A 16,994-nucleotide genomic window follows, 5' to 3' on the forward strand; every position below is an offset into this window, starting at 1 on the left:
CACTGCCCCTGCGTTTTCCGCTTGCTGCTGCATCTACGCAGGGCGTTCCAAGCGGGCGGCGAGGGGGTCGGTTAAATGGCCGAATGTGTGTAAGAGTGTGTGAGAGTTGAAATTCGGGGTTGATGTCTGTGGCGGAGCTGAAAGAGCGGCATGCTGCCGCCACGACCACGGTGAATACTCTAAGAGAACGGTTGAAGCAGAGACGACTTCTCCTCCTCGACACCGATTGTACTGAATCAATGATTTCTTTCTATCTCTTGTCATGTCTTTCTTTATTTTCCTCCTTTCTTGGTGGATCTGTTTCTTAGATGGCTCTTTCTTATAGTGGCTGCTTATGCGAGAGCCCAAGGGAGAACGCCGGTGACGTTCGGTCCAACTGATCTGGTTTGCTGTCGTATTTTACAAGGGCACACTGGAAAGGTCTGACTTTTCCCCATTCTATTTACTTCCTCTTCCCGAGTTAGTGGTTCGCTATGATTTTAGCTTGCAAAATCATCCGCCGACATTCTTAACTAAATAGTTTGGTTCGGAGCTTGTTGAAAACGAATAAGAGAAGAATAGTTTGTTCCCTCGATCCTGCTTCTTTTTTAACGAAGTCTTAATCGGGCTTGATGTGAAATTGGTGACTGAAATGGTTAACCTGTCGGTAAAGGGTCTAAACAGTTACTTGCCTTGTAAATTCGCTGATCTCAAAAACGGTTCTGACTTGTGGAATAATTTGGGGCATAGTTTTGGAATTTGTATCAGCAGAGATTTACCAGAAGCTTCTAGAATTAGTTTTAGCGGTGTCGATATTATCTGATTACCCAATTTTTCCTTTGCCTTTTATTGAATGGAATGGAAACACAACAAAAAGTCTTTCCTATATATGTAGTTGGGTAATGTTATGGTCCTGGGGTTAAGTACCTATGCCTTCCGCTCCTAACAGGCTGGTCTTTGGGTAGTATTGGCTAGGTGCTTAACATTTGGTATCAGAGTAGGCGTTACGTCCCGACTTCAAGTCCCCGCATGCGTAGGTGGACCGCACGCCCCTGGCGGGGTGCCGTAAGGGACTATGGACTCCTGATCCGGTCCCCATTGCTGTGTTAAGGCCGCTGTGGTCGTCGGCTCGGGAGGGCGGGGTGTACTGTTATGGTCCTGGGTTAAGTACCTATGCCTTCCGTTCCTAACAGGCCGGTCTTTTGGGTAGTATTGGCTAAGTGCTTAACAGGTAATTTTACCCGCTTATCATATATTAAACAGAATGAAAATGGATAACACCTATTCCATACCCATTTACCCGTTTACCAATTATGTAAGGGTATTATTATAATTTTTTATACCTACATAGGGGTGCTTTGTTATGTATGTTGTTATATGACTTTTTACTGTTTTCAGATATTATAAGCATGTCGTTATGTTTTTTTTTTTTCTAATTTTTTAAAAATTTATATTTTTTAAATTATTTTTTACTAATTTCATTTATTTACCCATTTATCCAGTTGTTAGCTGTGTAAATAAACAGAACTGAAATGCCATAAAAATAATTGGACGAAATAGAAATGAATACCAGAATAATAATTGGAAGGGTATACAACATAGCCCACTCCATTTCATCTGTATATTGTTTACATTCCTAATTATTCTGCTTGGTTATTTCTAAGAGTGTAGTCAGGCAAACTCACAAATTGATGGAAAAGTATTTACAGGAGATAGAGGCAGAGATGAGAATCTTGAGCTCTGTGACAAAAATAGAAAGATAAAATCAGAAATGGATATAGAAGAGAGTGCTTAAAAGTTGTGTAAATAGATAAGACATTAATAGTATCCTTTGTTTGCATTTTCAAATGAAGCCTAATGCGTTTTCTAAGGAGAACATTGTATTCATTAGTTGATGGTTTCACATATGAAATAATGGAAGGCTGAAAATGGTATCTGTGGAGGTGATAAAAAAAACTTGAAGAAGCTTAACATTGTGATGGAGTTAGAATGGAACAGGAGAATTCGTGTAGAAAGAAGGATGTTGGCAGAGTTCGAGTAAATGCAATGTAGAAGGAGAAGGTGTGAGAAGTATTGACATTAAATACTTCTCTCTGATGGAAATACAAAGAAATAAATAGGAAGCTATTTTCTTTGGTCATTTAACAATAAGAAGCCATCACTAGTGATGAAACTTATTGACGTAAATATAAGATCTGATGACCTTGATAAGTAAGGATTTATGTTCATCATGGTGTGAGTAAATGCCTTGACATGGCTACAATTTTTTCTTTGTATTATTGTGCTAAATGCATACCTGCATTTGATAGTAAACCGGACTCCCTAGTAAGTTTGTGCAAGCTAGTAGTTAGACAGCATAACTAGTTATTTTTACTGTCTGATTTTAGCTGCCTGACCTCTCCTGTAATTATGCTATAGTTTTTTGTGATATAATTTGAAGTGTATGCTCTGAAACTGATATATAATATAAAAAGCTTTCAACAGGTTTATTCACTGGATTGGACCCCTGAGAAGAATCGTATTGTTAGTGCATCTCAAGATGGAAGATTGATTGTGTGGAATGCTCTTACAAGCCAGAAAACACATTTGATAAAACTCCCTTGTGCATGGGTGATGACTTGTGCATTTTCCCCCAGTGGTCAATCTGTTGCATGTGGTGGCCTAGATAGTGTGTGCTCTATCTTCAGCCTTAGTTCTCAAGCTGACAGGGAGGGCAATTTACCAATATCAAGAACCCTTAGTGGGCACAAAGGCTATGTATCTTCATGTCAGTATGTTCCAGATGAAGACACTCACTTAATCACTGGCTCTGGTGATCAAACCTGTGTTTTGTGGGATATCACCACAGGCCAAAGAATTTCTGTTTTTGGAGGGGAGTTTCCATCTGGGCATACATCTGATGTTTTGAGGTATGTCTATTGTTTTTTGGTTCTAAAAAATGGACATTTGCTTCTTTGTTTGGTGACTTTGTGTCCAATTGATATCTGATTATGTTTAAGAACTGAAGCCTAGGTTTAGTTTTGAATCATTCTGAAACCATCGACTAGAGAAAATTTTGAACTATATAATCTTGCTCTGGAGTACTGATTCATTAAATGCTTCTTGATTATGGTGCTGGGTATACTTCCCAAAATCAAGTTGGAAATTACTCAGTATAATTAAAAATGAATTGTTCATTCATCTGATTCTTTTTTTTTTTTTTTTTTTTTGGGTTAATACCTCAGACAATACTTTTCTGAAAAAAAAGAAAGTTGTGCTTGTAATGCAATGTCACGTGAGTTGCTGTCAGCAACTGGATCAGTAATTCTGAGTAGACTTGTTTGTTGAAGATCATTTTATACTTCTTGTGAGGTCATAAAACCTTTTAGAACCTAGTCTGTTGGGTAACCATATTACTTTTTCCATTTTAGGCTTTAAATGAGTAGCCTTCATGTTCAGAAAATATTAAATGAATAGCCAGTTTCTGTTGAAAGGTGTAGAATTTAGGATCTCATGAAAGGAACTTTAGATCAACAAGAAAGAAGAAGAAGAAGAAGAAGAAGAAGAGGAGAGAAGGAGAAGAGAAGAAGAAGAACGTGGAAGAAGAGAGTTTGGATTAAGGGAGAAGAGGGTTGCGTCAAAAAGAAAAATGAGGGCTGGACGAATTTGTGGAAAGAGAGGAGAGTGCTTCAATGCCCTACCTCTTAGCCAATGCCTTTATTTATAGTTTTACAATACCCTTAGGGCTACAACTTGATAAAACAAAAGACATAAAAGGAACACATATTTACACTTCTATGTCATATTTATGGAAAGTACCATATTTTACACATATGCCACTCCTTTGATGTGTGGGCTTCTTGTCTTGAGCTTGTGGGCTTAAGCCCATCTTCCAACACTCCCCCTCAAGCTGGAGGAGAAAAGACATCATAAATACCCAGCTTGCCACATATAAACGATAGGATTTTAGATGTAATGGGTTTAGTGAGAATATCAGCTACTTGCTCTTGAGATGACACATGTTTGAGAGAGATTATTCTTGCTTGAAACTTCTCCCGTATAAAATGATAATCCACTTCAATGTGTTTAGTTCTTTCATGAAAAACTGGATTTGAAGTGATATGAATGACTGCTTGATTATCACAATGCAGATTCATGGACCCCTTTTTATAAAAACCTAGTTCGGTAAGAAGGGTCCTAATCCATAAAAGTTCACTAACGGTATGGGCCATAACTCTGTATTCTACTTCGGCGCTAGATCTTGCAACCACATTTTGCTTCTTACTTTTCCATGTAACCAAGTTTCCCCCAACCAAAGTATAATATCTTGATGTAGATTTTCTATCATCAGGAGATCCAGCCCAATCTGCATCTGAGAAGCCTTCTATGTTGAAGTGTCCATTTTTTTATACAACAATCCTCTTCCTGGAGCTCCTTTTAGATAATGTAATATTCTCTCTAAAGCCTGCCAGTGGGTAATTTGTGGTTTGTGCATGAATTGACTCACCACACTTACAGCATATGATATGTCTGGCCTAGTTACCGTGAGATAAATTAGTTTTCCCACGAGTCTTTGATATTTGCCAATATCAATATCTTCTTCATTTGTGGCACATAATTTTACATTTGTATCCATAGGTGTGTCAACTGGTCTACAACCCTTCATTCCTGTTTCTTCAAGGAGATCCAAGACATATTTCCTTTGAGACAATATTATTCCATGTTTGGATTGAAGAACTTCTATACCCAAAAAATATTTAAGCATACCAAGGTCTTTAGTCTTGAATTCCTGACATATCATCTGTTTCACCTCTTGTATGCTCAAAGCATCATCACTGGTTAAGATAATATCATCCACATATACGGCCAATAATATTTTCCCTTTGACCGTATCTTTATAATATACGGAATGATCAACTAAGTACCGATGAAAACCAAACCGTAGGAGTGTTTGACTAAATTTATTAAACCAAGCCCGAGGGGACTGCTTAAGCCCATATAAAGATTTTTTTAACTGGCATACTGACTCCCCCTCAACCACATAACCAGGTGGTTGGACCATATAAATTTCCTCACTGATATCACCATTTAAAAAAGCATTTTTAACATCCAACTGATAGACGGGCCATGAGGAGTTAGCAGCAATAGATAAGATGATGCGTACCGAATTCAATTTTGCAACAGGAGAGAAGGTCTCCTCATAATTTATCCCATAGCACTGCGTATAGTCCTTAGCAACCAGTTGAGCTTTAAGATGAGCAACCGATCCATCCGGATTATGTTTCACCGAAAAAACCCATCGACAACCAACAGGTCTTTTACCTTTTGGGAGTGATGTTAAGTACCAGGTTTGGTTTTCGTATAAGGCGTGCATTTCTTCATCCATAGCCCCCTTCCATCCTGGATGTCTCAAAGTCTCCTGATACGACTGTGGAACGGAAGTAGAAGAAAGGGACGCAAGAAACTGAAAACACTCGGAAGACAAGCGATGGTGAGACATAAAATTTGAGATAGGATGCGAAGTAGTACAGGAGCGACGTTCTTTTCTTAAAGCAATAGGCCGAGTATCAAATTCAGGCCCATACATAGGAGGAAAAGGACTTACCTCGGGTGGATCCGACAACTCCACAGGTGAAGGTACGGCCGGTGCATCAGGGGATGGATCCACTTCAAAATTGAACGACACAAGCGGACAAGGAGTAGTTGAAGGACAAGTCCATCCTGGAGGAGCATCATGGGAGGAGTAGAAAGGAGTGTCCTCAAAGAAAGTCACATCCCTAGAGATAAACATCCTCCGAAGGGTAGGATTGTAACAGACATAACCTTTCTGGGTGCGAGAGTATCCCAAAAAAATACACTTCATAGACCGAGGATCAAGTTTATTTTTATGTGGAGATGTAACATGAACAAAACATGCACATCCAAACACTTTCAAAGGAAGAGAAAAAAAATCTTCACCATTAAATAACACAAAGTAAGGGGTTTTATGATGAAGGACTGATGAAGGTAACCTATTAATGGGAAAGCATGCTGTAAGTATAGCATGAGGCCAATAGAAATAGGGTACCTTCATGGAGTAGAGGAGCCCCCGAGCAACTTCAAGAAGATGACGATTCTTCCTTTCAGCAACACCATTTTGTTGAGGAGTATAGGCACATGATGTTTGATGAATAAGCCCATTACTCTCTCAAAATGATTTGAAGTCATGAGACATGTATTCCTTAGCATTATCAGATTTAAGGGTTTGAATTTTCTTCCCAAATTGTGTCAAGACCATAGCATGAAAATTTTTAAACAAAGGAAGAATTTCAGAACGCTCTTTAAATAGATATAACCAAGTCACTCGAGTAAAATCATCAACAAAAATGACAAAATATTTAACTTGAAAAATATTTGAGAGACATAAAGGGCCCCATACATCAGAATGTATTAGCTCAAATGGAGCAGTACTTGTAGTTGTAAGATGAGGAGAATATGTACTCCTGACATGTTTACTTAATTGACAAACCTCACAACTGATATTAGAAAGTCCTTTTAAAGATGGAACCAAAGAACGAAGTGAAGGGGTAGACAGATGACCAAGTCAGTTGTGCCAAAGTTGGGCCTCAGATGTAGTGGAAGATAATGCAGCTAATGGTGGAAGAGTGAAGTAGTACAAACCCCCCTTTTCATGGCCGCCACCAATCACCCGCTTCGTAGTGAGATCCTGAAAGACACAAGAAGACGGTGAGAAGGTGATAGAGCAATTTAATTGTTTGGTCAATTGGCTAACCGAGAGCAAATTTAAAGGAAATTGAGGAACAAACAAAACATCTTGAAGGGGAATAGATGAAGTAAGAGAGGAGGAACCTTTGCCAAGGACCTTGGTTTGGGTACCATCAGCAATATTAACGAATTTATGAGGATAACAAGGAGATAAGGACTGCAACAAGTATTTGTTACCTGATAGATGTTCGGAGGCCCCGGAGTCGATGATCCAAGAGGAAGAGGAAGACGAGGAAGAAAGCATACCTGAGGCAATAGTAGTGGCAGCAGTAGATGATGAGGGAATAGATGATTCCATGAAGGACTTCATTTTCTGAAATGCAGCATAGTCCTCAGCCGTAAGAGTCACATTTCCGGATGATGATTCAGCCTTATCTTCATTTTTCTCAATGTTAACTGAGACTGGGTTAGCTGTGGCCCAATCAGGCTTGCCATGAAGTTTCCAGCATGATACCACAAGGTGGTTCTGACGGCCACAATAAGTGCAAAGTTGAGGCTTAGTACGGAAAGAATTCTGACCCGTTCTACCACCTCTATTTTCAGCCCCTCTCATAGTTCGACCCCCTCTCATATTTCTGCCCCGTCCTCGGGATGAGGAAGATGTTCCCCGATTGCCAGAGAACATCGCCTATGGAGCATCAATAGGAGAAGGAGGGGATGGATCCGGTATCCTAAGTAATGTAGCACTAATATCATCGAAGGATGGAAGAGCAGAAGAACTTAAAAGTTGAGTTTTGGCCACCTCAAGGTATGGTTTAATATTCGATAAGCAAATGGCTGCTGCCAAAGCTTTTCTTTGTCGTTCTTGAACGGCAATATCAGTGGAATATGGCTGAGCTAGTTTCCATTCTTGAAGAAGACCGCGAAACCGTGCCAAAAATTCGTGAATATTATCTCCATGTTTCGTATGCAGCATGTTTTGTAAGACATCATATATTTTTTGTAATGAAGCAGTGCTTGAGTAAAGCTTGGCACAAGTGTCCCATATGTTCTTGGCGGTTTCCAAGTGGACCACATTGTTGGCCACCTGCTCTTCCATGCTATTAATGAGCCAACTTATCACCATGTTATCATCCTTAACCCATTTGTGGTAGGACACATCTTCTTCATCAATCGGAGGAGGAAAGTTAACAACCTGGCTCAAGAGGTCACGAGTAATAAGAACCCTCCGAACCGATTGTGACCAGCTCATGTAATTGGAGAGACCTCTAAGTGGAATTGTAGTAATACAGAGTATATCACTCTTATTACTATTGTATCCAATCTCCATAATGAGGCAAGTAGAATATGGAGGTCAAGGGAAAAAGCCTTCTTCAAAGAACAATTACTCTATGTAATTTGAAGAACCCGTAGACCAAATCAATCACCAACAAAAGAGAACAAGAACCAATTTCTTTCACACGGGCAAACACCAAATTATCAACAAATTTGTGCCTTTAGAAAGTGATAATAACATCCAGCCATCACTCAACTTCTCTTGTATTCATAAGAACAAAGAGAAGAAAGTAGATGCAACCGATTAGGCCTTAATCCAAACTCCAGCACAAACGAGCAATAGACAAAAATTAGAGAAGATTTAACGACAAACCAAGACACTTGGAAGAAATTTATCTTCAGCTCATGGGAGACTTCAACGTAAGAAAAAATTCAATTGTTGAAGTTAAAAAAAAAGGGAACTACAAAGGGTAAATGGCTGTTGGCATTTCATCAAACATATAATGGGCATCCAACAACATAACACAAACCCATGAGCAACCTTAAGTAGGAGAAGATACAGCAACATGTGCTAGAATTCTACCTCAAATGAGATGGATCCAAATTACATAAAGGTAATTGAATTTCACCCATAAATCTTAATAAGATGCAAACAGCAAATAATCTTGATCACTCTTGTAATTGATTTACAAGGAGTCAAGATTATAACATCAATTTAGTCATAGAAATAAATCTTTACAACATATAAAGATTTATCTTGACTTGATGTGACTCAAAATTCAAGAAGTAAAGAAAAACAGTAAAAAGGAGTATGTAAATAAGAAAAGGAAACAAAAAAAAAACGTAAATAAGAAGATGATGAACTTATCTCTTTATGACTGAACTCCTTTTACAACTTCTTGAACAGATTTCATAATAACTCCATGAAGAGATCCTAAACTCCTTGCTCTGATACCATGTAGAATTTAGGATCTCATGAAAGGAACTTTAGATCAACAAGAAAGAAGAAGAAGAGAGAAGGAGAAGAGAAGAAGAAGAACGTGGAAGAGGAGAGTTTGGATTAAGGGAGAAGAGGGTTGCGTCAAAAAGAAAAATGAGGGTTGGACAAATTTGTGGAAAGAGAGGAGAATGCTTCAATGCCCTACCTCTTAGCCAATGCCTTTATTTATAGTTTTACAATACCCTTAGGGCTACAACTTGATAAAACAAAAGACATAAAAGGAACACATATTTACACTTCTATGTCATCTTTATGGAAAGTACCATATTTACACATATGCCACTCCTTTGATGTGTGGGCTTCTTGTCTTGAGCTTGTGGGCTTGAGCCCATCTTCCAACAAAAGTTAAATATCTTCCATGATTTCTTTTTCCTCAGGCCAATCAGGAACTTGTATCTTCCTTTTCCTCAGGACAAATGAAGAAGATACTACCTTTGATTTGTTTATTTTATCTAAGGTTTAGCAGCAAGCATAATATATAGGTCATAATTATGTCTAAGTTAACCAGGAACTCTTTTGGAAACACAAGCTTGTGTAAGTTATACTAAATCTTATTTTAGATTTTGTGATGACTTCAGGGCCACGGGGTTGATTAAATTACACAGTCTTGAGCTAGGAAATAATCCTCTCTGCAATCCATTTCATGTTACTTTATGAATGAAGAGTATGTAAAGTTGGCTTTTTTGGTTTCTCAAATATCTTACACCACATCATATGCCATTATTATGTGGATGTTTGGGATGTCCTTGATAGTTATTTGCATGCCATTGTAGTGCTAAATCCTGGGTAATCAATTTCTTGCTGAGGTTTCTGCTTTGAAGATTCTTGGGAAGTAATCCTTATTATCTGTGTTCATGTGGAGGTGACCCATTTCAAAAACAGAAAACACGTGGAAGTGACCTTTGTGCTTTGGAAAATGAATTTATCTTTTCAGTTTTCTAGTTGACAGCCAAATGTGACTAAAAAATTCATAATCATGTATCAAATATAGGATGCTAAATGGTTTCTATGCTAGAGAGAGATTAAAAAGGTTTTGAAAGGGGATGATTCAAGTAGAACATGGGAATGAGCTAATGGTCATGAGGTTTCGATTTTGATCAGTTTGCTCGATGACAGCTAAATGTGACTGAAAAAAACTCAATAGGATATTTAGTGGTATCTCTACATTAGAGAGAGCTTAAAAAGGTTTTGAATGGGGATGATGCAAGTAGAACATACAAATAAGCTAATGGTATTAAAAAGGTTTTGAATGGGGATGATGCAAGTAGAACATACAAATAAGCTAATGGTAATGAGGTTTAAATTTTGATTATTTCAGAAGGCATTACTTTGAGATCTTGAAGCTTTAATTCATGTTCTATGTATGTCAAGCTCTATCTATCTTCTTGCAGTGTCTCGATCAATGGGTCAAACTCAAAGATGTTTGTTTCTGGTTCATGTGATACAACTGCTCGATTGTGGGATACTCGTATAGCAAGTCGAGCAGTTCGAACATTTCATGGACATGAAGGAGATGTCAACACTGTGAAGTTCTTCCCAGATGGGATGAGATTTGGAACGGGATCAGACGATGGTACATGCCGACTATTTGACATGAGGACTGGTCACCAGCTCCAAGTTTACTACCAGCCTCATGGTGATAGTGATAATGATGTCCCCTATGTTACTTCACTTGCCTTCTCAATATCAGGCAGGCTTTTATTTGTTGGATACTCAAATGGTGACTGTTATGTTTGGGACACTCTTGTGGCTAAGGTATTTGATTAGATATTTATTCTGTGCTTGTTGTAAATAACCAAGAATGGAACTATTTTGCAGCCTCAGAAAGCGGCAGCCTGGGATATATGGTCAATGAAAGAATTTTTGCTAGTTTGTATTGACTTACGGAGTTAATTTGTGATATTTTTCTGAGATGGAAGGGTAGTCTATATGTTTTTTATTCTTTTTTTTTGGGGGGGGGGGGGTTGGGGTAGGGATGGGGAGTGGGTTGGGGAACTTCATGGTTGCTCAACTTCAAACAAGTTTTCCGTCATACTAATTGCATGATATGGCATGTATGGCCTGTATGTCTTTTAGTGGGATATTATCTTGAGAAAGTAGGAACTACACTTGTATGTATCTGACTTTTGTTTTCTCTATTTCAGGTTGTCCTTAACTTGGGATCTTTACAGAATTCGCATGAGGGCCGAATAACCTGTTTGGGTTTATCTGCTGATGGTAGTGCTTTATGCACAGGAAGTTGGGATCGAAACCTGAAGGTGACTTTTCTGTTTCTTCTCCTAACTTCCTTGCAATTGAGTATGTGTGCTTGTCTCATACTCTCTCTCTCTGTAGTGTACATGAGCACACATGCAAATACATACTCACAAGCATGCATACACAACCCACATGCACAAGCACACGAGCACACTCTCCACTACACCTGCATCAACTCTCACTGACCCATTGGTTTTCTTTGAACTGTTTTTCTTTCACCGGCTTGAAATGATTACGTAGAGAACACATGTTTGTTTGAGGGCTACAAACAGCCATACTGAATTCGAAAACTATTGTTGGTCGTAATTTCCAGTTTATTATTGTACATGTACTCCAAGTCCCTAGAGTGAGAATTAGTTTTTGTGGGAGAATTGTCCCACATGGTTTGGGCTTGAAAATATTTTATTCTTATTAGTTGGGAAAAGGCATCATAGTTTTGAATAGTCATTTTAGGAGGAATGCACCTAACTTACTACAGCATAGAGCTAGCTCAAGCCCCATGTTTCTGTTTTGTCTCCTTGGCCTGTGTTTGTCAGTTCTCCATGTCTTGAGTCAGGTTGTCAGTTTAAGCCAGAAATTGGTGGTAAAAAAGTCTGCCGGTTTATAGGCTCCACATTTTAGGTTTGTTGTCTGAGAGTGAGGCTTGTTGTGTTGGGGAGAATAGTCCCACAATGAATTGTGCTTGAAAAGTTTCAATACTTGTTAATTCAGAAAAGGTCTCTTAACTTTGACTGGTCATTTCTCCGGGTACCTGCCCAACTTTAACAAATTTGATGCCATTTCACAATTTGGAGAAGCCAGTTTGCTTCTGGGTTCTCTTGCTCTCCTGCAGAGACTGACAAGTCAACATCTAATAGAGTGAGAGGATTCGCAAATTTGTTTCCTTCTTTTTAGTTTTCCATGAGGGATAGTAGGCCTAAGTGAGTAGAGGCTTTGCTGTGCTGGAAAAGTACAGTATCTCAGGTGTGCAGTGCACATTAATCAGTAAAACCCTTTTGGTGCCCTTTATTGAACTATTTTTTAGTTGTATTTTGTTATTTACTAGTTTGTCTCAGAAAGAGGCTTTACTAGTTTTTTAGTTGTACTGGTGGCTCAGCAATTTGATAAACACCAGATGAAATGCCACCTAGTCGCAAAAAAAGTGATCATCTGATTTTAGGAATATGTTTTCAGTGAATAGCTTATATCCCTCATTCTTAAATCTCAAGTTAAACTGTCTGCATATCAATGGTTGGGTCATGTACTGCTCTTTCTGATAATCTCATAAGGCAAAAGGATTTCTAATGTAAGATAGGTATTAAATGTGAGTGGTGCTAAGTGGTGATGGTATTCTTAATTCCTAAATACACTTTCTTGGAGCTCGGTAAAAAAAATTGCCATTGAGTTTCAAGTAAACCTAACTTCTTTCTCCTTCGCAGATATGGGCATTCGGAGGACACAGAAAGGTGATTTGAATGTTCTGAACCATGTGAGCTTCTATCCATTAATTGTCTTCATCCAGGTTTGGATGCGTTTAAGATGTAAAATTTGTACCCACTCTGTATGGCAAAAATTTCTTCCTTTCTTCCATTGTTTTTTCTTCTATCCCCATGTGTCATAAACGGACTACTATAGATTGCATATATGTGAAGAAAGTAGAGAACTTGGAGGCAACTAGTCTTCTGAGCTGTGGAATAGATTTATGTGAAGTGGCAATGCAGTTGACAGTTGTGCGTGAGTTCTGAACGAAATTAGGAAATTTGGTAATTTTGAATGGTTTGCTTTAGCTTGTTTATTAGATTAGTTATCAAACAAAGTTTTTACAATCGAGTACTTGCAATATTTTAATTAAATGATTTCTTCGTTCTTTGAAAAATTTCTTATAACAGTTGTTCAGCATATGGTTCATATAATATAAGGTTGGGGGCTCTATGGTGTAATATTATATAATGATTATATAACTCTGATTATCACTAGTGAAAGATTTATCCCTGTCGTCCCCGTGGATGTAGGCTCCGCCGAACCATTGTTTGTCCTTCCTTAAGTTTTTTGTTCTTCTTACATCAATTGGTATCAAAGTCGTGCGGCAAGAGGAGAATTTTTGGACGAAGTTGTCTGGTTCTGAAACTCCAGAAACAAAGAAATTTTTTTTTCGTTGGCGACCACGTAGAGGAAGTTTCTGTTGAGTATTTTCTAAATTAAGACTATGTGTCTTAGTCTTTTAGGAGTGTCAATTTTAGTTTAGGTTGTTATGGTAATTTTTTTTGCACGTTGGATCGTGCGTGTCTAATTTTAGTTTCATTCAGTTATGTATAAGTTTATATAAACAGACTGTTAGTTTATCATTCAATTATCAGAAAAATTATATCCCCTGCTTCGTGTTCTTCATTACATTCTTATCAGTGGTATCAGAGAAAGTTAGCAACTCCTAGAAGAAATTCTATTTGGTGACGACGCAGTTGCAACTGTAGCCTTCGTCTTCCGTTCGATTTCCTACGCCGCAGCTGTAGAAGGAGAAAGGAGAGAGCGAGACCTCTCCAGAAAAATTTTTCGGAACGATCCTGAAAATCAAAGCTTTCGTTGCTGAAGATACAGAGCCGAAAACAAAAATTTTCGGCACCTGTCGCTAAAGAAACAAAGCTGAAATTTTTTTCGGCACCCGTTGTTGCTGTTGCCGCCGGGAAGAAATCCGCAAATCAAAGTCGCCGTCGCATATCTTCCATTGCCGCTAGGAAGAAACAGAGACAACCGCAAAAAAAAAAATCGGAACTCATCGCTGCCATTGCCGCCGGGAAGATTCCTCGCCGTTGCCATTGCGGTTGCCGCCGTCGGTAATATTGGTATTTGGTATTTTTTCTCTCGCTAAATTTTTCAGTAGAAAATTTTAGTTAGCATCTGGTTCGCCGATTCTTCTCTTTCGCTCTGGTCTGAAGAGAAGCGAGAAGACGCTTCGCTGAATTAAATCGGCGATTTCCAAAGGTCGGATCCCAAATTAAATCCGAGCCAAAACCAATTGAGCCGAGCAAAGCCATACTAGTTTAGCCGAGCTGTAATATTGAGTCGAGCCAAAATAATTGATCAGAACCAAAATCAATTGAGCCGAGTCATACCAGTTTTTCTTTCTAAACTTCTGAAATTTTATACAGCCAGCCATTCCACGCTTTGATGGTCACTATGATCATTGGAGCATGTTCATGAAATTTTTTTTTGAGGTCCAAAGAATATTGGACGATTATTGTTTCTGGAGTAGCAGAACTAGCAGTAGGTGTTGTGCTTACAGATGCACAAAAGATAGAAGTTGAAGGGCAGAAGTTAAAAGATCTTAAAGCAAATAATTATCAATTCCAGCTATTGATTGATCAATCTTGGAAACTATTCTTTACAAAGACACAACTAAGCATATTTGGTATTCCATGAAGAAGAAGTACCAAGGTATAATAAGGGCTAAGAGACAACAACTTCAAACACTTCGTTCGGAGTTCGAAATACTTCGAATGAAATAAGAAGAATCAGTTACAGATTATTTTTCAAGAACGATGACAATTGTTAACAAAATGCGGATCCATGGCGACAAGACAGAGGATGTTCTCATTGTTGAGAAGATTCTTCGATCTTTGACACCAAAATTTAATTTTGTTGTTTGTGCTATAGAAGAAGCTAATGATGCTGATTTACTGTCAATTGATGAATTATAAGGTTTTTTGTTGGTTCATGAGCAAAAACTTAACCAGCAAGACAAAGAAGAACAAACAGTGAATGCTTTATTAGAAAATCACTCTATATTCAGTAGAGCTGATAGAGGACGAGGAAGAGGCAGATATCGAGGTAGAGGAGGCAGAAACAACAATGATTGTGGGCACCAACAACAAAATCATCATCAACAAAAGAATTAGTTTCAAGGGAGAGGCAGAGGACGTGGAGGCCACCACTCAAAAGGTAGAGGACGTGGAGGCCACCAATCCACAACTTATACATCAAAGTTAGCTGACAAGTCTAATGTTGAATGTTTCAGATGTCGTAGGTATGACCATTATAAATCAGAATGTCGAATTAATTTGAATAAACAAAGTGGAGATTAAACTAACTTTGCAGAAAATAAAGAAGAGGTGTCTCTTTTGATGGTAATAGACTTGTCTTTGTTTAAATAGGTATCAGAGCGTAGGTTTAAACGTCTTACAGAGCCATGGAATCAGTTTCCTGGCATAGTCTAAAAAAAGAGCCAAGAATTAGTATAGCTCTTTTAAGAGTGTAGAACTAAAGATTAGCTTTGGATTCTTCCTGTTTAGGTATACATACTCCCAAAACAGTTATGACCCAAACCGGTCACATCCCAGATAACATTTATATGATACAAATGTATTAAATGTACCAAAGACCTCACTTGGTCGGTCAGAAGGAACTTAACGGTCCTTCATATGACACTGTGTTAAAAAATGGACACACATGTTTGTCCAATAATAGGCTATCCACATGGATGACATGACAAGAATAATCCAATATTAAATAACATAATGGATTTAGTTGGTGATATGCATCACAATTTCTTTATGAAAAGTTGCTGTGAAAAATACATCGCAGAATACGTTGCCTTCCTATGCCTAGGATTAGAAAGAGACGTCAATGAACAAGTACAAAAAATCAAGAGAAGGATTAATGCCCATCTTGAGGTACTAAAAACAGGAAATACTGACGAATCAGTAAGATTCCTTATAGATCTACAAAGCTATGTAGATTAAGAAATAAATCACTCTAGGATACTAGCACCTATCCGAGAGATGAAAACTAAATTGGTTAATAACAAACCAAGTAGAAAATAATTACAAGAAGTCATTTGTAAAATAGCTTCTGTAAAATATCACCATGGTACAGACAAAGATCGTCTTGTATGAGACATCTGTGCCTTAACTCAAAATGAGGAATTGAGAGAACTTGTTATACAACATACCTCTCCATTCATCACTTTGTACCAATTGGAACTTATTAAAATTTTGTTCCGAAAATTAGAAGAGACTTCATCTCAACTAAAATTCCTAAATGTCTGAACAAATAGGAATATAATGTACTTCTCTCCAAAACAGTGTTCATATACACCATGAAACACAGGGAGAATACGACGAACATCCTAATCTTATGCAAGATGGACAAAAGTGGACAATAAGTATCCCTACGATAACTGAAGTCTACAATAAAGATTGGATTGAGTTTCAAAAGAAATCCTACGTTTTCCAGAAGGAACTATCTGTAGAAATATAGGATACCGACTCAGGTACCTTCTGCTATAGATTATTAAGTGAAGCCGACTTAGCTACTCTAAAACAATTCAAATATGTCCATTATGGAGTAGTTTGTATAGGATTAGACCCCTTAATATGAATTTACCCTTCATAGTAGCTATCGTAGATAACTCTGTGAGGAATAATTTTGAAAAAGCTCTACTCGGAGGAGTTAGAGCAAATTTAGGATTAGGACCAGTTTCCTTCACAACCTGGCCCAATCTACAAATAAATTTAGAAGACAAGCACATCCAAGATACCTTGTCCCTAAAAATCTATACAAACAATTGGTCAAAAAATGGAATTCAACCACGAAAAAGAGTTATGCGCATACTCATATGCGTAGTAGCACGAGGAATCAACACTAGAAAGGTTCTAGTTAAAGATTCAAAGAAACTCACAGAATTAGCCAAGAACATTGGTTATTCTGAAAACTTGACCATAGAACCCCAGAGAGTTAACATGGCCAACAGAATGGGTAGTACAACCTTTGGCACCCAGACACCTTCCCCTCTCCTGAAAAACAATAAAGGAGATAGAAGGAAAAC

General features: G+C 38.1%; 1 protein-coding gene across 1 annotated transcript; it reads left to right on the forward strand.

The window, feature by feature from the left end:
• The first annotated feature begins 19 nt into the window (after positions 1–19).
• LOC137951481 (guanine nucleotide-binding protein subunit beta-1) lies at positions 20–12,911 on the forward strand. The gene is made up of 6 exons (XM_068798157.1): positions 20–228; positions 326–420; positions 2,464–2,888; positions 10,330–10,693; positions 11,083–11,196; positions 12,613–12,911. Exons 1-6 carry the CDS (start codon positions 123–125, stop codon positions 12,646–12,648), a joined length of 1,140 nt encoding a protein of 379 aa, XP_068654258.1. The 5' UTR covers positions 20–122; the 3' UTR covers positions 12,649–12,911.
• The last annotated feature ends 4,083 nt before the right edge of the window (positions 12,912–16,994 follow it).

Source organism: Aristolochia californica, unplaced genomic scaffold (assembly GCF_029961685.1).
Source record: "Aristolochia californica isolate CCGP_79_NKW_82.1479 unplaced genomic scaffold, dmAriCali1.0.hap1 SCAF_15, whole genome shotgun sequence".
NCBI lineage: Eukaryota > Viridiplantae > Streptophyta > Magnoliopsida > Piperales > Aristolochiaceae > Aristolochia > Aristolochia californica.